The sequence below is a fragment of the Carettochelys insculpta genome, chromosome 21 (assembly GCF_033958435.1).
Source record: "Carettochelys insculpta isolate YL-2023 chromosome 21, ASM3395843v1, whole genome shotgun sequence".
Lineage (NCBI taxonomy): Eukaryota > Metazoa > Chordata > Testudines > Carettochelyidae > Carettochelys > Carettochelys insculpta.
The window spans coordinates 14,542,273-14,564,569 of NC_134157.1; the positions used below are offsets into that span (position 1 = coordinate 14,542,273).

Here is a 22,297-nt window from a genome sequence, read left to right on the forward strand (position 1 = left end):
TCGGCAGGCCCCCTAAACTGAGTGGAATTCACAACTCCAGTTAAATATTTTTGGGGAAGCACAGGTCTTCTAAGTTCCTTCTGTTGGTGGCTTATTGTGGGTTGTTTTTTTTTTGTTTGCTTTTTAATGGGCCTAACATCATGGCCTACTACAATCTCATAAGACAAAGAAGCAAGGCAGGTAGGCCTGTCTTCTCTTTCCTCAGACAGCAGTGGCATCTTCTTTTCTCTAGCAACTTGTCCCAGTCAATAGCACAGGCACAAACATCCTGCCAGAGGGCATGGAATAATAAGATGGTGGGAGAAAAACAAGAAACCACACTGCGTACATTTACAAAAAAAGCAGAAACTTCTCTATCAGGTTTAATTTGTTTTAGTCTGATAGTATTAACAAATAAGTAAGGAAAACCTTACTGCAGTCACAGGCCCTTGTTTCCAGAAGTACCAACTAATAAACTGCAAGTGCAGCCACATCAGTACCCAGCAGATGACGACTTCATAACAGGATTTGGGGGGTGGGGGGGGGGGGGAGAGGTGAAGTAGGAGTTTAACACTTTGTCCACAACCCAAAACAAAGCTTTCTGACATCACCTAGCTAATCTGAGAAACAACAAAAAAGGCAAATAAAAGTATATCAAGGTCCAGGCTCTACATACTGGACACACTGGAATGCTGGAAGCCAGGGGATGATTCTCATTTTGTACTTACTCTCCATGGGCACCAGAGTCCGTAATATACAAGGAATTATGGTTTTTCTGCAGGAATATTAACTGAATTTAGGCATAAAGGCTAGTTTCTCTTGGAACAGTCTTTCATTTGATGAAGGAAATTTTTTGACACTCAGGAGTGGAATTTTGATGGCAACCAAATGTCAGTAATCTTTATAATAACCATAAATACTCAGACAACTGCAGCAGTATTAAAACAACCACATCGGCAGTCAATGGCTTTGAAACAGCTTTGTTACTATTATATACCTCTTCACCCAGAGAACCTCAAAGTTAATAGCTATGCTAATTTTCCCAGTTGTCAAACAATTCTCTTGACACATCAAACAGAATAGAAGAAGAATAAAATACATATTAATGTCACTACTGTGAAGATGGGATACGTGGTTGGAAACCTGGAAGACTGTCACGTAAATATTTTTTCCTATGTGGTTATATCTAGTAAAGAGCCACTAAGATCTACACAGGTTATGCCAAGAAAGTATTAGATAAGTTTTTCACCAGAATACTGGGTTTTTAATTTTCAACACTCTGGCATTTTCCAGTCTTCAAGAGAAATGAAAGCTTAGTGAAACTTATACATACATATCACTTATATACAGGCTATCTCCAAGAAGTTTAAGTACTACTGTGAAATACTCACCTAATATTTGAGGTCTGGTGAACAGAGGTGTAGCTCAGGACAAAATCTAAGTGCAAGAACCAAGATCAGAAGACAAAACATTCATCTGAGTGGGTTCCCCCCCCGCGCCCCTTTTACATTCTACTGCAGATTTTAAACAAACTCCCTTCTTAGAGAACCATTAAGAGCATATTGGCCTGGCAGGTTTTTCTAAGATACTTCAGCTTTATATTTTAACTGCAGCAGATACCCCAATCTCTTACATCTGACTAGGGGTGGGTGAGGAGAAGAGGGAGAAAGATGAGACAGATCGATCTCTCTCTCTCTCTCTCTCTCTCTCTCTCTCACACACACACACACACACTATTTGCCAGTGGTATAGTCACCTTTCCTTCTGATGTTGCATCATCCCTTGCTGATGGAGGGAGATGTTTTGTTTCTCTCTACTTTGAACTGAGATGATCGTTTGAGTAAATTCTAACCACATGGATATTAAGCAAACACTTCGTAGTCCATAGGTTTTTCCTTTAGCTCTTTCTGCAGCAATCTGCATACAACACAGTTTGGTTTGTGGTTCCTTTTTGGTCGTCTCAACTTTTTTTTTTCCCTGAGAAATGCAGGTAACATCACATATAGTGGCCAGCACACTCAAGCAGTACTGTGTTTTAAATTGTGCCAAAAGAAATATCATGCACACCAAACTTAAAAGAACATCCTGACCAGTTCCATTTAGCCAAACAGGTGTATAGCAAGTGGTTTGCTAAATCAGCCTGTTCACACTGAACTAATTATTACTATGTACGTAAAAAAAACACACACCAACAAACACCTACATCCCCAAAGAATCATTAAAAACTAGACCTCCAACCCTACAGGTCACTCAGGACAGAAATAGGTAGCTAATAGTGGACTAACCTCCCAAGTTACAGCTCAAATGCTTTCCTTTCTCCACTTATTCCATTCAGGTTCTTAAACTGTTCCAATCTATATATCATCTGAGCACCACTTAAGCCAGTTTCATTGGAACTATATTGAACAATCATTTCAGACACGCTTTCCTTGTCAATGGATTAGAAAATGTTCCAACATAGGATAAAAGTGTTCTAGCTACACAACTAAACAGACAGAGAAACAGAGGTCTTATTCAACCAAATTAAGTCAAAAGAAAACATAACTGGCCAAATCCTACAAGCCTTAGTCAGCAAAACACCGCTGATGTTACTGAGCAAAAAGCTGCAAGATCTGGCCCAACAGCAGAAAAGTATTTTCATACTAATTGTCATACATCAGCTCTCAACTGCTCTGTCATTGACATTTTCCACCTCACTTGTTGTAAGTATTATTAAGCACATGATCTCAGTAAGCTACTGTTTCTTAACATGCATTTCTGTTAAAACAAACAGCAGTCAGATAGCACTTTAAAAACTAACAAAATAATTTATTAGGTGATGAGCTTTCATGGGACAGACCCACTTCTTCAGATCTATCAGATCTACAGATAGATCTGAACATGGCTACCTCTCTGTCACTAGTCTACATTTCTGTAACTTTATTTTATTTATTTAGGGTTCCCAGACATTTCTAAACAAAAATTACTGGAACATTTCCAAAGAATTGCATATGTGATCCAATCTCTCTGAAAATGTTTCTGCTTGAGACCCATCTGTTGCACAGTTGGAATCCTGCTAACCTCAAGTATGGAATTTTGCTGCTGTAGGAGAATTTGATGACCCATCCCCTGAGGGAAAAATTCCAGTGACTCAAGGAATCTGACCAGGTTGGGGAATTCTTAAACTGAAAACACTGTACATTATGAAATTAAAAAAAGAATACATCAGAGCTGATCTACACACAAAGTTGCACCAGTATAACTTATGTTCAGTATACATTACAACTTAGGTTGATATAAGTTACATCACTAAGCGGTGTGAATAAGACACTTCCTGAATGACATAAACCACACATCTAAACACCAGTTTGGATAGTGCCAGGACGGCAGGAAAGCTTCTCCCATTGGCTTGGAACAGCTGCACTAGCAGCAGCACAGCTGAGCCACTATAAATTCTGTCATGAGGCATGACCCTAAAGATGGGGTTTTACATCATTAATTAAATTAGTGCAATTGTGTCCATGGACCTCACTGAAAGAACTTAAACCTGTCTTACAGCAGCTCACTTTGTGTCAGCAAGTTTTTAGGAACAATCTAAACAGATAGAACTGATTTTAAACTAAATGGCATCCACACTGGGGCATTACATGGGAAGGAGGATATGAGGATCTTCCAAGTAACAAAAAAACTATATCCATTCAAATGTCCTTAGGACTTGTCTACACACACACACAAACTGAACCTGTTGGAAAAACAAGTTAAAGCAGGGCAACCCCGTCTCATATTTGTTCCAATGGTTATCATGGGGTTTATTTCATATCTATGAGTTTAGCAATGCAAGGTAAATCAGTATAAACCATGTTTCACTTGATTTAAGAGTGTCCACACAAAGCTGAACCATTTTCACGTAACTAGTATAAAAATAACTTTAAACTGGCACAGCTGTGTGTGTAGACCAAACTTTCACAAATGAGATCATAGGGTATGTTTACGTTATGCGGCAGATTGACCTCATCAGGGTAAATCTTCACAGGTTTGATTTTGTGCACTTGGTAGAGTCTTGCAAAATGGAACTATCTGGGGTTGGAAGTAGACCCCCCTACTCCCGAATATCATGAGGGCTAAAGAAACTTGACAGGAGAGTTTCTCCCATTGACCTTCCTCTGTGAAGACAACCAGGTAAGTCGATTCTAGCTATGCAATTGCTATAGCTAGAACTGTGTATTTACAATTGACATATCTGCCTAGTGTAGACCTGCTCATAAGGGGAAAGCACGAAACATATTACATATAAGCAGGCTTCTCTCTGAACACACAAGATGAAAGTTTTCCTTGAGAAGTTGGTGCTTCTTTAAAGGGACTTTGTTAGTTTGAATATTGTGAAAAGTACAAATTTTAAAAAGATCATTTCTGATAGAGCATCAGTTTTAAACAGTGCTTCTATTCTTAAATTCCTTTAAAATACTTTACAAGGGTTCATTTTCCCTAGGTCTTATTATAAATGTATTTTTCTTTCAGACATCTGAAAGCTTCAAGCTGATAAAAACACAACATAAAAGGGGGGTGAGGTAGGATCCTTATGTAATTACCACGTAAAAAGCCTAGCACAATGAAATCAGTGGAAGCTGTGGAACTCATCACTTGCAGGGATCAAAACGAAGTGCACAAAGAGCACGAACACCAGAGGAAACAGTCAGCGTCATGCCCCAGCACTTACTCCATTATATCTGCACAGTAGCTCTGTTAAGCACTCAAGTTCTCCAAATCACAAACTTGTCTAATATAGTAATAACACCAATAAAAGGGAACAGCCATCACTTTGGCAGACTTATGTTTCAAATAGTATTGTGCTACTAGCTAAAGTCCACATTTAAGAACACTGAAAGGATATACAGAACAGTATCATCTGGACGTGGGAGGCATACACTATAAAATCAGAACTTCAATATTGATCTTGCCTTAAGCCCTTTATTGGATGACATCTGCTATGTTCAGGAAACTTTCTAAATATGGAGTACATTCCTCAGGCTATTTTAACACTACTTGTACAGCAGGGACTGGGTGGTTTGCTAGATTAAAAGACATTTGGAAAAAAAGTCCTAAAAGATTGCAGAATAAAACCACATGTGGCACACAATGTCAAGGCAGTTTTAGAAACAGATGCATAAATGAGATGATATGGTCTGAAAACTAGAGGTTAGCTGTAAAAACCACACATTAGGTGCATTTGTCAAATTTTATGACAATACACTTTACTTTCACAAACATTCAAGACTGCAAAACAACAAGCAGTCAAGTAGCACTTTAAAGACTAGCAAAATGGTTTATTAGGTGAGCTTTCGTGGGACAGACCCACTTCTTCAGACCATAGCCAGACCAGAACAGACTCAATATTTAATGCGCAGAGAACCAAAAACAGTAAGCAAGGAGGACAAATCAGAAAAAGATAATCAAGGTGAGCAAATCAGAGACTGGAGGGGTGGGGGGGAAAAAGGTCAAGAATTAGATTGAGCAAAGTATGCAGACAGTTACATGTGATATGTATGATTTAGAAACAAAAACATGATAAAATCCTAAGACATAAATTTAACCCTCAGGATATGTATGCAAAATAAATTTTAAAATGTCTCAGGTGAGAAGAAATTCAAATCCTTTATACGTTGTCAGAGACCAGAAAATGTGGGATTGCTAAATTATCATGAGTCTAAATCCCTGCACCACACCCTTTCCTCTGTCAGGCTACGCACACAGAACTGACCATCTTCTCTGGTAGCTAAGGAGAAAGAAACAAGCGGGAAGCCGCCCAAGACACAGACATTGACATTTTAAACTACATATAGGACAGATACCAAAATACTTGAAATCCCATTGCTAGATTTGACATTACATGAAGGGACTATGTAAAACATTCTCTCACATTTACATGTCAGAGTTCTTGGGTACTGGAGTCAATGACTGTTCAGGTGCAGACTATTAACATCTTCCTTTTCTGAACATCTGTTACTCTTCCTTGCCCCATACACTTCTCTTCCCATTCACTACCTCCACAGGTCCAGCAAGTACTGGTGACTACAACCATGAATGGATTTAACATCAAAGGGTAATGTTAAAGGAGAGAAGCTGTATGAGTGAACTACAATACAACATAGAGACCTTAGAATTCTCCTGCTCTCTGGGAAGGCTCCATGTGTTCTGTGAAGACAGTACTGCTTTCTCAAGATGAAATCCTTTTGTGCACAAGCATTTTTATGAGCAAAATCTATACACAGTATTCAGAAATATTAGTACAGACTGCAGCACTGGTACCATAAAGTGGCCAGGAAGTAGAAAGAAAAGTGGCAGTTTGAATGGAGAATGTTTCAGGAGAAGCATTAAAACCCCATTTTCTCAGATTCCTGGCAATTTGCTTTCTGTCTCTCCACCCCAAAGGAAGTAACCCTTATGAAAGCGACCAGTGGCTTACTTCTGAACTATTCTTCCTTTTTGCCATCCTCCTTGAACTCCTCTGATGTCTTTGACTTGGCTGGTCATTTTCCTCCTGCAAGATTCTCTCTCCTCCTTTATCTTTTGTGACTATGTGCACTCTTGTTTTCTTCTTAGCTTTCCAAAAGCTTTTTGGACATCTCAACTGGTCTCTCAATCTCTTCCCCACATACCTCAGGTTTCTGCTCCTGGTTCTTCTATTACAAACTCACATTCATCAAGGTGAAAAATTAACTTCTCTTTCCATTCTCTCTTTTCCTCATTTGTCCCTATTGTAACTGAAAATTTCACAAGAATGTTCTCCACTACCAAGACTTAGAACCTCAATAAATTTTTATTCTTCTCCCTTACATACAGCGTAAAAGCTGCGGACAAATCATATTAGTACTTCCTTTATAATCTAACATCTGTCTTTTCCTCTCTTTCCTTAATTCTAGAAACCTTGTCTATTCCATGGTCATCCTTCACTTCTGTTATAGCAGCTCCACTTTTGAAGTGCTCCATTTCACTCACCTATGAAATTAATGACATAGGTTACAGAGGAAACCTTTTACTAAAACAGAGAGAGAGAGACAATTGTCTCTATTTAAAAACTAAGGTAACCAAACTATAAAAACAACCAGCCCCTGGTTCCTTTTCACTAGAGCCTTCCTCCAAAGCATCAAATTCTTCACAAGAATAAAAGGCTTGAAGACGTTCCAGTCTTTCCTCTTGTCCAACACACTTTTCAATATTAGCCCCTGCCCCAAGTATTCATATCCTCCAATAACACACACATTCTCTCAGATTCCTGGAGAGAAATCCAGCCATTTTATCCATAACAGATGGCACAGAAATCCTATATTTATATGTAAATAAATCAAATTAATGGAACACAATCAGGCAAATTTATGCTCCAAAATTAGATTCTGTAAAATCAAAATCTTACAAAAACTAGCATGAACAGAAATATCAGGGCTTTTTATATTTATTTTGTCTGCAATGGGAGCTGTTCATTTTTAAAAAAGGAAATCACATTCTCCTACAATATTTCCAGTGCAAATGTTGAAGGATCCTGTAATGCAGGTGTGAGTGGTCCCCTGTGGGGGGTGGGGCATGAAATTTTGTAAGGGGGCACAACACAATCTCATTCATCTCATTAAAAATGATGGAATATGTTGCTGTTTTTATGTATGTGTGTTTACATTTATATATCAACTAAAGTTTTTACATGCTACATACTTATTTTCTTACAAGTGCCAAAAGGTATCTTTTTCATATGAACATAACCAAAATTTCTGTTGGTTTGAATCACAATAACAGGTTGGGGAAGGCCTGCTAATTGCGGGGACGAAAAGCGGGGCCCAACATGAAAAGTCTGTTCACCACTGCTGTAATGTACAGAAAGTAGAAAGTGAGGTGTGACTAGAAGCAGATTAGTTTATTATTTTCATTATCTCCAATGAAGTTAAAAAGCCATGAAGCATCAATAGTTATTCATTGTTTGAAACAGAACGGAAAGGAAAATGAAATATCACTATATCCAACATGGAAAGCTGTGGAAGTGGTATGTGTTTTGTGCTGTCACAAGACTTTTTATTAGAAGCAAGCAGGCTGTGATAGAACCAGCCAGAAACAAGACAGCGTGTAATACGGCTACCACCACAGCATCTCTGTTACACAGACACCAGTGATGAGTGTCACAGCCACCATTTTTGGATGACAGTCAAATACTGTTACTATGTCTCACACACTGCAATTGTTGCAAAGGCTGAATCACTGTGTTTACTGATGTAAACAGAGCAACCTGAGCTGAACAGACCAATCAGATCTGAGCCAGATTTGAGCTGGCCCCATTTAACCAAACCAGGAACTTAAGCAAAAAAAGGAGATTGCACAGGAAAATCTAATCACAGGTAAAAGGAGACAGCTGTCTTAAAGCACTAGGAAAACCCTCCTCTGTGGTATTACATCATTGCCCAGAGGTCCTAATTAGAACTGGGCCCCACTGTGCTAGTCACCATGTGAACACAAGGTAGAAAACAAAAGACCCTGTCTTGAAAACCTTAGGACTGGTCTACGCACAGTTATTTTCTCCTGATATAACTATTTCAGTCAAGGGTGCAACTTTATACAGAAAGTTATATCAGTACAGCTCCTCTTGGAGCTACAGTAACATAAACAACAAAACAACAATATGGATGCAGTTATACTCGTATCCCGCTACAGCTTATTTCCCATCCTGCTTGGGAATAAGCTATCCCAGTGTAAGTACCTTTATATTGGTATAACTGTGTCCACACTTGGAGGGGGGTCCCTACTGATCCAACTATACCAACACAATTAAAGCAGTACAACTGTTGTGTAAAAAGGCCTTACTGTCTGAACGTCACAGGCCAGGCGTAAAACAAACCAAAAGCTGACAATGCTCAAAAGGTAAACGACAATATAAAAGCCATGGATCATAAACTAAACTACTTTCAGTAGGAAAACCAGTTGTTGTAAATATTTCTGAAGCTGACAAATCCCTTCACTTGCATGACCACAAAGGTTTTTTGTAGTTAATGCAAAGTTGGCTTGGAAAGTACAATAAGTATTTAAACAAAAAGATTCATTTCAGTACCAAGCAACAGTGCACATAAGAGGTCTACAGCATTTAACTTCCTTGCAAATTGGCACTGCATCTGCTACTGCTGAAACTCATGGGCAACAGCTTCAGGAGAAAAACATGGGTAACTGCCTGGTGGGAAATGGAACAAATTATGACCTCTGCATTTATCCTAACAATAAGTTATTCAACAGGAGAAAAATAAGGACAATAAGTCACCTTGCCTGTGGTTATCACATGTAATGTATTAGCTTCTCATGTACATGGAAATTGCATGGTTTCTAGTGTTTTGTCTGACAAACAACAGTGATGTACTCCATCATTTCACCTTCTTTGCTGTACAAGGATGTTTTAATTACTTCTGTCTGATACCTTTCAACAGCACTAGTGGGGAACATGGATCCATCCACTGCAGCATGAATAGGCAACGAGTGTTTTAGATTCAGCTTGATTAGCCACTGGATGCCATTCCTACTGCCAAGTAATAAAATACAAACATTTCTCTGACTGTGAATGAAGGGCTTCTTTAAAACAAAATTCAGAAATGGATCAGGTTTTACACTCACCTCTGCTTTAAAATAGCATCATTAGCACAGCTGCAGTTAGGATGCTGTGAGAGTCTCTGTAAGCCCTTATTTTTCAGTACTTTATAAATCAACTGTAAAAATCATTTTGCCACTTCTATATACAGCTTCTCACAAGAACAGCCATACTGGGGTCAACCAAAAGTCTATCTAGCCAAGTATCCTGTACTCCACAATGGCCAGTGCCAAGTGCCTCACAGGGAACGAACAGAACAGGTAACCATCAGGCGATGCATCCATGTTGCTCATTCCCAGGTTCCGACAAACAGAGGCAAGGGACAAAATCTCTGCTCATCCTGTCTAACACCCATTGATTGCCCTATCCTCCACAAATGTACCTAGTTCTTTTCTGAACCCTGTTATTCTCAGCTCAGAAGCAAATGTGACAAAGAATTAATGTACCATGCAAATTATCTTTTCCTCTCAGTCTTTGGGACCTTTGCTAACTTACACATAGAATACCACAGGAAATAACATGAGGTGCATCTACTAATACAATAGACAAGGCAGCCAGTAGTATACCAGTGGAACTGCAACTTAAACTTTCAAATGCAAAACTGAACCCCTAAGGAAACCTGCAGCACAGTCACAACTTGAGTCCCTAGCACAGGGCCAATACCAACCTTCTTTCGCTCTTGCACCAGATTGACACAACTCAAAACGGTATTGATAAATTACAGGTCTATTATAAATGGGGAATATTTTTGCAAGTGAGGCTCTGAGCCCTAAATAGATACAGATTTGTGTAATACTCCTGATCAAAAGAAACCTTTCCTTATTCTCACTACTTGACAAGTGGAGGTGAGCAAGAGCCAGTGAGAGCTACTGCAGGCATCTGTGGGATTATACCAAAAGGTATTTTTGGATTCTCAGAAGTTCAGTCTCACTTTGGTAGGGGACACAAAATGATCAACCACACCCAGAAAATAAATTTAGCAATTGTTTCCAGTTTTAATTTTTAATTGACTAAGTCACAATCCAGCTGCCTCCCAATCCACTAGACTTCAGCTGTCTTTCTCCTCGCTCTCACTCCTTTCTTATAACCATTATGAGGATCTTGCTCCTGCACCAGCAAGCTTGCAGACTACATTTTTAACTGTGTAGCTCTGAAGCCTTACTTTTTTCAACACTCATCAAGCTTACGCCCAGTAGCTTTTAAAAATGTGAAACCCTCTTTGTACCAAACTCTGGTACGTGTCAAATCATCATCTTTGCCTTGTATCTCTACATCCTGACTCTGTACACAACTAGGTAAAACTTTTTAACACAAACAATTTTCAGGAAAATGTCTGTATGACGACAACATGGCGTTGGAATTCAATTAAGACTGCAGGAGTTGCTGAAAGTGTGACTACTGAAAGACACCACCTGATTGGCATGCAGGCAGTGGAGAGAGACTGAGCTCCAGTTTCCAGGTCAGAATATTTCACCAGAAGACTATTATTTGGTTTGAAAGTCACTAATCTGGAAAGGGGGCATTATGCTGGTCAACTGCAGAACTGCTAATTAACTTGAAAGTCTTCCTTGATACCTGGGAACTTGGTACAATGGTGGAGAGAGAGACATCTGCTCACTAACTCCTTCGAAATACAATTCAATGTGAAAGGGACTATATAGATATGAAAATAACGAGTCAGTATAGGATTATTTCCATGTTCACAGAATGAGGAAATAATTAAAGGCAAGAGTCCTTGATAGTTATACGTTTACTTTTCAAATTATCCAGAAGACAAAATGTAATGTTCTGGGAAATTTCATCTCAATACACCACCACTCAAAAATCCACAATTCAAAATGGCATAGGTCAACATGAAAGACTCTGGCTAAACAATAAAGTTTCCATCAGGATTCCTAAATTCTTAACAGTTGCATTGTGTTATGTCTTTTATCTATTTCCCATAAGAAAAGTTATCTTAGGATTTCCTGTGAAAGTTTATGAAGGCACGGTTAAAAGCAGGAGATTTTACAGCTCTACTGGACTACTTAAAGATATGAGGAAGAGCTGAAGACAGCAGTGTTTTGATGCCTTGGTGTGCTGTGAAAAAATACTTGCAGTTGGCCACTTTGCTAAGCTAACATAATTGTCACAAAGCTATTTGTACTATTTCTCAACAACATGCTTCTAAAACATGAACATATAGTGGGTGTTAAAAAGCTTCCTAAACAAAGTCAAGATTAAGAATTTATGTATGGAAGTTAACAGTAACCTGGCATAAAGCTTCATTCAAACTATTGAAACCCACGGTTTCTAACAGAGAAACTATCACACGGAGCCTGTTCACAGGGAATTTTTTATTTCTAAGACAAAGTTTAATTGCATCTTCCTGCCCTTTCTTTTCTCATAGATTTGAAGGATTCTGGATAATTCAGCTCCCTGGAGTCTGAGATCCACCAAATAAATACATTCATAAATTCATCCCTGGTAATAAACAAATCAAATGGAATCAGCAGCTTTTGCTCTTTCGCAGGAACCCCATTAAGGATTTTATATCAAGATTGCAACACTGACTAGAGCAATGGGGTGAAGTGGCCCAGGGTCAGGAATTGGGGTGTTATAGTTGCGATACCTGCAACAGACTCTATACAAATAAAAACTAAAGCCACCCTGGAATCACTATAACCATTTACTGAAAGTCAAGGTTGAAAGCTGCACACACGCAACTGGAAAAAGGAAGGAAAAGCATTTGATGTGTATTTTTCTTTCTGAAATTGAGAATACAGAGGATTTGCTTTAAGGAAACCTTGGAAACTTACCTGGCTTGATCCTAAGAGATCTGGGAAATCTAATATGAGTAAACAACGTGTCATCATGTGCTGTATTGCCTCATGGAACCCTTGGCTCTAACACAGCACTCTGAACTGTCATTTAGTGACCCTGTTTCGTTAACTGGTGGTACTGACAGACTCCAAAGGCAGCCTTGTCCACTCTTCCTTGGTTAGCAGGATGGCAGCTAGTATCTGTTATTGTTTCTGATTATTTCTAATTAAATGCAGACAACACGCTACAGCTTAACAGTTTCTGTGATACAAAACATCCTCTTATTTGGAGAGAAGCAGGACCTGTACCTATGCCCAAATGAAAGATTATACTCTTTTTTTTCCCCACCCAAGCCAGACTGGCCATATGTTCTCTTCCTCTCAGTCAATATGGACAGTTAGAAAGTCATTCACAGGCTAAGTCAGCTTTGAAGATAGCCAGTATAACTCCTTGTCTGGCAACTTCATATTTAATTTGATAAATGAATCTATCACATATTGACATTCCCATTAGAAAGTCTACAGTGAAGGATGTATACCAAGTGCAGGTCTTTGCCCCATGGCACTTGTGCTATAGTTTAGTGTATTTTAATCTTTTATTATAGGTGCTGATTCCATGGGTGCTCTGGGGTTGGCGCACCCAATGGGGAAAGCTCCCACACTTCTCACCCCTTGTTGGTCCCACTGGCTTACTCCTCCTCTACCCTCCTAGCACTTCTGTAGCAGTGTGAACAGCTTACTTGCAGCACTCAGGAACCTCAGAGGGCATGAGAGGAAGGGGGATGGGGTGCACTCAGGGGATGAATGGGGATGGGGCAGGAATAGGCTGAACAGAGGCAGGGCTTGGGGGGACAGGATGGAATGGGAGCAGCATGTGAAGCAGAGCTGGAGCAGGAAGAGGTGAGCAAAGTCATAGGGAAAAGGGTGGTGTGCGGGCAATGGTCAAGCACCCTGTGAGGGGAAGTCAGCACCTATGTCTGCTATTGTATACTTTGCAGAGGAATTTTATCCCTACCATACTGCAAAGTCACAGACTACATTTTTTAGGTAACCCTATAAATTAAACTGTATGTTGATCACGTGTACCCACTGCATCTTCAGTACCATGAGTACACAATATGGAAGTGGCAGGCCTCTAAACCTCCTGGTTTGACTTAGAAGTGGGTTTTCTATCAAAAGATTCTTTCCTTTGTGAAATGGAACAGCAAACAGCTGAACAAGGACAATTTCACAGAGTTATTGTCTCCCATACAGAGCAAACTGCCACAGCGTGTCTGCTACAATCTCCTGAATCCCATGGTATTGCATGTTTTACAGTACTTGCATAGGGCCAGAATCCTGCAAGGTGCTCTAAGCCCTTCAATGGATGTTCAGAATATTGCATGGTCCGGCTCACAGCCCGCCTTTTATCTGTATGTTGTATAACATGGTTTGGCACACTGTGTTCAGAGCAACACTGCACTTGCCCCTCTCTGCAGACTGATTCATCTCCCTTATTTGAACTTCTCTTGCTACTTGTGTTGTTCCTGTTGAGTTATATTAACTGGTCTGTGTTATTTACTGCACACCAGTAAACAAAATGGGATTGCTTGCTTATAAAACTGCAGTTACTAGGTTCTATAAATATTTATGAAGCTTATGAGTCAAATTCACCACAGCATAAGCATGTGCCCACTCCTTTGGAGCTGGTCCCACATCTACACATGGTAATGCTTTTAAATCTTACCTAGGTGACCAGGGATGAACACTGCTGATATACTAATTCCAGAGTACAGCATTTTGCTGTGATGTTATGGTAGCAGTCCTAGGGAAATCATGCATAGATTAACACGCAAGGTGTTACTCACATTTGTCCTATGATACACACTAGTTACTAACTTAGTATTCAGGCATGTCTCCAACTCTACATACTGTACTTAAAAGCTGGCTAGCAGGCAATTAAATTCACTTATTCCTTGGGGCCACTCCAGAACCATATCACAGGAAAATGTATTCTGATGCAAGACAGCTCAGAAACCAGAACACAATGAATCTGAATGATCAAAAACAGAAATCACTGCCATCAACTTTAGCTTTTTTGCTAAAAAGATATTGCCTAACCAAAGGCTACTGAACATATTATATTCTTCTGTCTCTCTCACACACACACACACCCATTATACTTTCCTGACAAGAAACTGTCTAGCTACTCCTTACAAAGAAAAACACAACAATGATTTTCTTGCTAATTAAATGCAGCATAATTAAACTAAATAAATTCACTGCTTAATTTGCAATCTACTAATTGAATCTTTAAATATACCACTTACACAAAGTGGAAAAGCAGGTGGCATGCAGCCACCTCAAATGATAACAGAGAACCTGACATGATTTCCAGGAGTACAGAGATTTGTGTTGGTGTTTTTCAACTAGGCACCCACGTTTAGAACAGGCAGAGCATCCTCCCAGCTGCAGAGTCACCCCTGCCTGACACCGGAGCTTTGCAAAGCAGAGAGGAAAAAATGAGCAAGTTCGCTCTGAAATTTGCCTGCAGACTCCTCTCTTCGCAGCTTATTGCCAAGAACAGAAAAGTTGCCTAACTTACAGGGAAGCATCATGTGTAGGCCACGCACCTCACAGGGCCCCAGCTTCACACAGGGTTACAGTCAAAGGAGCCTAAACGTGCCCGGGGGGTGCAAACCAACGGCGAGAGGTGGGTCAGAGAACAGCTGTGACACACGTCCGCCCGCCTCCCCAGCCGCGCCAGGAGCGGCTCCCCGGGAGAGCAGGAAAGCCCTGGCCAGGCTGCTGCTTCGCCAGGCCAAGTCGGCCGGGGTGACCCCGCCGGGGGGATGACCCGCTGCACAAAGGGAGCCGAGGCCGAGCGGATGCGGCCAGCCCTGGGCAGCGCCGGGGGAGGGACGCTGCCTTGGCACCGCGCTCCGGGCCCCGGGAAGGGACAAGCGGGGCCGCGCCTCCCCCGCAGGCTGACTCCTGACAGGAGACTCCGCCGGCTGCCCCAGAAACGCAGGCCCCGGCCCCGGTCCCTCCTCCTTCCCCTCAGTCGCTCCTCCCGCCACGGGCCCGTCTCCCGCATCCCAGGCAGCCCCACCCCCCTTCCCCCCTTCCCCAGGGCCTGGGCCGCCTCAGGCGCGCTCTAAGCCCGGCCGGCGGCGTGGAGCAGCAGCGCTCGGGCCCGCGGGAAGCGGCCCGGCTCCCCCGCCGCGGTCGCGGCCCCGGCCTTCCCCGCCCGCTCACCTGCTTTCTCGATCTTGCCGGACATGTCGGGGCCGGGGCCGGGGCCGGGCTCAGGCCCAGCCCAGCAGGAGAGAGCGGCCGGGGCGCCCCGCTCCGAGCCGCCGCCGCTTCCCGTTGCTGCCGGCCGGGCTGGATCCGGCAGAGACACTGCGGCGGCCTGTGGGCTCCGCGGCGGCGGCGCAGCCACCCCCCCGCCTGCGCCGGGCCGGGAAGAGGCGGCGAGGCGGCCCGCTCACCCCGCGCCAGGCCCACAGCGCGCCCTGCCGCCCGCCCACTGCACTGCAGCGCCGGCCGCAGCCCCGCACTGACCTGAGGGGAGGCCCCCGGGAGCTGGGGGCCTAACGCGCGGCGGGTCCCTGCCACCCGGGGAGAAGTCTCTGACCCCGGAGGAGGCACTAAGGTGGGGGAGCTCCCGAGCACCTGGGCTGAGCACCTGATGCGGGGGCGGGGGGAGAGACGTCTGGCACATGGGGGACAATAACCCAGGGAGCGACCCCCTGCAGCCCCTGGGCCCTAACCCAGTCTGACAATGCGCCATGAGCGGAGATCCCTGACCCCCCCACCCCCCCAGGGCGCATTAACCCAGGGAGAGACCCCTCCCCCTGCACCTGGGAGACACTAGGCCAGGGAGAACCCTCATACTCAGGCCAGGGGGCCACAAGCCTCAAGCGGGGGAGCCCCCCCAGCAGCTGGGGGTCTAATCCTGACAGAGCACCTGCCACCCAGGGAGTGGACCCTGCCATGAATCTGGGGAAAGACTCCCTTGACAACTGGATACTCTCCCCAGGGACTCCCCTAACAACAGGTCAGGGAGGGAATTAACCCACAGTGGAGCCTTCCCAGACACCTATATGCAGTATTGCCAACCTTATTTATTCAAAGAGACTGAAGACTGTACTCTAAATTCATGAGACCTTTTGAAAACAAATAGTGGGTTCTTTTCATTTAACTCCTGATTTTGGAGCCTCATGTTTTCCAGCTTCTCTCTCCACAGAAGAGAGCTCGGTCCATTGACATCCACTGTGGGATTGGGCAGTGACATCCATGGTGCCTTATATGTTATAAATGGAGTGGAGGGCAGGGTGCTCTTTACATACTACTTTAAGTGTTGAACATGTTTATTCTTCATACATTATTGCTTATGGGCCTAATGGCACTCCAAATTTCAACAGTGTAAATGCAGGGTAATTCCACGGGGCTTTGACAGTTACTCCAGATTTTTTACTCACCCCCAAGTAGAACTTCACCTTGTCACAAAGACACACTAAGGATTTTTATAATACAGGGATATCTGCTGTGAACCTGTAAAGTGCTAAACACCTTCTGCAAAATACTGGATCCCTCAGTTCCTGAGAGATTCAGTGGGAGTTAAGGATATGCCACATCTTCCAGGCCCAGGCTCCTAAAGCTCATTCCACTGTCATTGAAGTTAATGGAAAACTTCCAGTTAAGTACAATAGGAACAGAAACAGGAGCAGGTCTGTAGCTTACGCAATTTCCTGCATATTTTAAGCCTTAATTGGGCAGTCGCTCTGCCAGGGCTACCACAGAGCATCCAAATAACAGGTCATGCAGGCCTAAACCTCAACACATGTTGTGCTCTCAGCTACACCAGCATCAATTCAGAATAACTCCCTGCATGCCAATGGAGTGGCTTTGAATTTACACAGATGTACGTCAGATCAGAATCTGCCTCTTTTTCTTCACTTGCAATATGATTCCTTTGATAGTTTTCTGTTGATATTGCAGACCCAGTTCTAACTTGCCATAACATTCAGCTGTGTTAGGGCATCATTCTAGGAATTTCTTTACCAAATATTGCCATGCAAGCACTCATTGCAATTTGTGTTCAGAACCACAGTGACAAGCATAAGCCTTAAGGATACAATCGTGTCATTTAAGGAGAAAAGCTCTGGTGTCCTCTAGTGGCAGTAACAGGATAATGTCACTGTGCTCAACGGAGGATGACAAGAAGTCCTGTGGCACCTTACAGACTAACATATTTTGGAGCATAAGCTTCCGTGGGCAAACACCCACTTCATCAGATGCATGAGTGGGTGGAGTGGTTTCAGAGGAGTATTTAAAGAGTGGAGTCCCAGTGAAAGGGAGGACCAGAGCTGACAAGGTCTCTTCAGTCAGGGTGGAAAAGGCCCATTATCTGTAGTATGTATGAAGAGAGGAAAAAACAGGTCAGATAAGACAGGGGGATATGGCCCATTGTCAGTCTAATGTGGAGATGTTAACACCTGGGGCAGAGAAGCTCTCTTTGTAAGGTGCAAGCCACTCCCAATCTCTGTTTAATCCTTGGTTAATGGAGTCAAATTTGCAAATAAATTGCCACTCAGAGATTTCTCTCTCCATTTGATTTTTGAAATTTCTTTGTTTCAGGACTGCCACCCTTAAATCTGCTACTGAGTGTCCAAGGAGACTGAAGTGCTCTCCCACAGGCTTCTGTACATTACCGTTCCTGATGTCTGATTTATGTCCATTTATTTTTTTACATAGAGACTGTCCAGTTTGGCCAATGTAAATTGCAGTGGGCCATTGCTGGCACATGATGTCATATATTATATTAGTAGATGTGCAGGTAAAGGAGCCCCTGATGCTATGGTTGATGTTAGGTCCTGTGATAATGTAACCCTTCTGCCAGAAGGAATTGGCAGCAACCAGGGCCGGGTTCAACATCTAGGGGTTCCTTTTCATCCATCTCACGCAGAACCAGCTCGAGCCCCCATCCAGTATCCTGGGAAATTCACACACCCCTGGACACCTCAGAGAAAAGAACTTTTAATAGAAGAGGTAGAAAAGTCAATTAGCATAAGCTTTGGAAAATTATCACACCCAGAGTTCATAACCAATCCTCAAATAACTATCCCAGCTCAAATGCATGGAGCAATGTCCTTGGCCTCTCAGGCTCACCAGTCCAATACTGTAACAGCCATGAAGGGTCCTGTGGCACCTTTTTGACTAACAGAAAAGTTTTGAGCATGAGCTTTTGTGAGCACAGACTCACTGTGAGTCTGTTAAGTGAGTCTGTGCTCACGAAAGCTCATGCTCAAAGCTTTTCTGTTAGTCAAAAAGGTGCCACAGGACCCTTCATTGCTGTTACAGATCCAGACTAACACGGCTACCCCTCCGATACAGTCCAATACTGTAAACAGCCAATCCACACACTCAACTTTTTCTGCACCCCCCAATTCAAATGCCCCACTTACAACTTGGTCCAGTCCATGAAGGCACTGACACCTCACGCTGATGCATTCCCTCATGGAACCTGAGACAATGCCACCTTTGTGCCGGCCTGGCATTCTGCTTGCTCCTACCAGCCGCCTGCCGGTCACGCCGTCCGTCCACCTGCTGCTCCTCCTACCAGCCGCCCACCAGTCACGCCGTCCGTCCACCTGCTGCTCCTCCTACCAGCCGCCCGCCGGTCACGCCGTCCGTCCACCTGCTGCTCCTCCTACCAGCCGCCCACCAGTCACGCCGTCCGTCCACCTGCTGCTCCTCCTACCAGCCGCCCGCCGGTCACACCGTCCACTGCTGCTCCTCCTACTGGCTTCCTGCTGGTTGCACTGTCCATCCATCTGCTGTTCCTCCTACTGGCCGCCCGCTGGTCTCACCTTCCTCTGCTCCTCCCACCGGCTGCCTGCCAGTTGTGCTGTCTGTCCACTGCAGTGGGTCTGGCCTGAGGCAAAACCCTGTGATTTCAGCTCCTGGTGGCCTCATCTGCCACCCTGTAATTTCAGCCCTTGATATCCACCAAAGTGGAGTCTCATAAAACTCTAGTATCCAGCTCTGTCTTTTAATAGGTGGGGAGGGCTCGTCAAACCAGGCTTATAGCTATATGGCCAAGGCATAGGTAGGGCCAAGGCACTCAGCTAGTTGGTTCAACCCATATCCCTCCCCATCCCTTTTACAATGCTTTAAACCAGGGAGCCCCGTGTAATCCATGTCTTATGCAGTTATATCAACTGCCCTGTCCCCCACAATGACTTGGAGCATTGATGAGATTTCACAATTCTTATACTGAGTGTTAGCATAAATTTTGATTTTGCAACAATGTGTCTACAATACACAAAATCTCATTGCTTCTTTGCTACCCATGAGTCTTTGTTTGCAATGCATCACATATGCACACCTTTGCATTCTCATGCAAATGATCTCTGGGAGACACATTCCTCCCAACTTTCAGCAACATTGAGTTCCTGCTGGCACATTCCTTACAATATCATCACTGGTGTACATACCTGAGCTGAGTTGACAGCGGGGTTTGTTGCAGGGATTGGTTCCAGGCTTAGAGTTACTGTTTTGTGATCTACAGTGGCTGGTGAGGATTTGTTTAAGTTTGGCAGGTTGTCTGTAGGCGAGGACAGGCCTGCCTCCCAAGGTCTGTGAGAGTGAAAGATCATGGTTCAGGATAGGTCCCAGATTGCTGATCATGCATTGGAGAGACATTAGGTGGGGGCTGTATGTGATGGTGAGTGGTGTTCTCTTGTTTTCCTTGAGAGTCCTGTCTTATAGCAGGTGGTTTCTGGGTACCCGTCTGGCTCTGTCAATCTGTTTCCTCACTTCCTTAGGTGGATATTGTAGTTTGAAGAAAGCTTGGTAAACGTCTTGTAAGATGTTTGTCTCTGTTCGATGGATCAGAGCAAACATGGTTGTACCTTAGTGCCTGGCTGTATACGATGGATCATGTTGTATGCCCTGGATGGAAGCTGGAGGCCTGTAGGTAAGAACAGCAGTCCGTGGGTTTTCAGTATAGGGTGGTATTTATGGGACCATCATTTATCTGCACAGTAGTGTCCAGGAAGTTGGCAATGGAGGATGGCATTTCAAGAAGGCAGATTTTAGCACTCTCAAGAAGTTGGTAGGTAAGATCCCATAAGATGCAAGTCTAAGGGCTTGTCTATTCTGGGTTTGTGGTTTTGTTTTGGATTTTTTTCAGTGAAAAATCCCCTTTTTTCAGGGGTGAGGAGGGAACCTCCTTGCATCCACATTGCAAAGCTTTGAGAACAACAAGAAGTCCTGTGGCACCTTATAGACTAACAGATATTTTGGAGCATATGCTTTCGTGGGCAAAGACCCACTTGTTATTCTGGAACTCCACCAAAACGAACCACTACACCAACCCTCACCTTTCAATTTCAAAATTGACTGAGTATGTTTACATTTACATTTGCATTTGATCAACTAAACTTTTGTCATTTGTAGGTGCTTACCTCTCCGCCCGCATCAATTGCAAAGTTTTGTTGGGAAGGTGGGAAGCAAGTGAAAGCGTGAACACTGCTTTGTCAGTAGGAACAATCCCTTGCTGAGAAAGCAAAACCTCCACATAGCGAGTGAAACAAAAAGCAGTGAAGTAGCACTTTAAAGACTAGCACTTTACTTGACTGCTTTTTGTTTTGATAGTATATAGACTAGCACGGCTCCCTCTCTGTTACGATAGCAAGTGAAAGTATTTTGTTGGCAAAAGTCCAGAGAAACAGCATTCACAGGGGCTGATTTTTAGTGTTAGGGCTGCGACACAGTCTTGTTACTAATAGCTGCATAGTGTAGACATACCCTAAGGGGAAAACAATTCAAGAGAATTAGCAGTTTTTCAAAGAGCCATATTACAGGTGCAAGAGCAAACTAACATCCTGTGTGGAACAGCTAGAAAGCATGATCACTGACTCTCTGAGAGCTCTGGGGATTGAGCACTCATGAGGAACAATTAGTGGATGCCAAGTATCCAATGGCAAACAAGTTCCCCCCACTGCATCATTTCCCCCCGTACCTCTTACCCACCAGTGCCTCTGCTAACAAAATTCTCCCCCACTCTCCCAATGCTTCCAGAACACTGCGAACAGCTGATTCACTATGTTTAGGAAGCTCTGGGGGGAGTGAAAAAAGGGTGCACTTGAGGGGAAGGAGACAGGGCAGGAGTAAGAAGAGGCGGGATGAGGGCAGAGTGAGAACAGGGATGGGGCCAAGCAGGAGTGGGGCTTGGGTGAAGGGTACAGAGGGAGTCTAGTGCCCCAGTCCCCAAAGAGAGAGGAAGTCTGTGAGTCTGTTCTCTATGCCTTAAATATTGAGTCTGTTCTGGTCTGGCTGTGGTCTGAAGAAGTGGGTCTGTCCCATGAAAGCTCACCTAATAAACTATTTTGTTAGTCTTTAAAATGCTACTTTGCTGCTTTTTTGTTTTTATACTAGGAACTATGGCAAGAGCCCACCCTGGCTGAACCAGAAGATCTTCAATGATCTAAAAATTAAGAGAGTCCTACCAAAAGTAGAAACTAGTCAAATTACAAGGATGAATATAAACAAATAACACAAGTATGTTGGGATAACATTAGAAAGGCCACAGCACAAAACATGGTCAAACTAACAGGAGACATAAAAAGTAACAAGAAAATAGTGTATAAATACATTGGACACCAGAGGAGGACAAAGGACAGGTTGGGACAGTTACTCAATGAGTTGAATGTGGAGTAACAACAGAAAATGTGGAAATGGCAGCGCTAGTTAATCACTTCTATATTTTGGTTTTCACCAAGAAGGTTGGACTCCTGTGGAAAGGAATTTGGGGTCATAGTGAATCACAAGCTAAATATGGGTCAATAGTGTAACACGTTGGCAAAAACAGGTGAATATCATTCTGGGAAGTATTAGCAAGAGTGTCATAAAGAAGATGTGAGAAGTAATTCTGCTC

General features: G+C 43.2%; 1 protein-coding gene across 8 annotated transcripts in view; it reads right to left on the bottom strand.

Annotated features, from left to right (window-relative positions):
- The window catches only part of RAPGEF1 (Rap guanine nucleotide exchange factor 1), a 138,504-nt gene extending 122,708 nt beyond the window's left edge, over positions 1 to 15,796 (bottom strand). For 7 of the 8 annotated variants that reach the window (XM_075015093.1, XM_075015092.1, XM_075015089.1 and 4 more), the window contains exon 1: positions 15,607 to 15,796. In XM_075015093.1, coding sequence (XP_074871194.1) covers positions 15,607 to 15,631 — 25 coding nt within the window. In that variant the 5' untranslated portion in view covers positions 15,632 to 15,796. Of the gene's footprint in view, positions 1 to 14,953; positions 15,151 to 15,606 lie in introns of those variants that run through there. The other variant, XM_075015088.1, reaches the window with a different exon arrangement.
- Between the last annotated feature and the right edge of the window lie 6,501 nt (positions 15,797 to 22,297).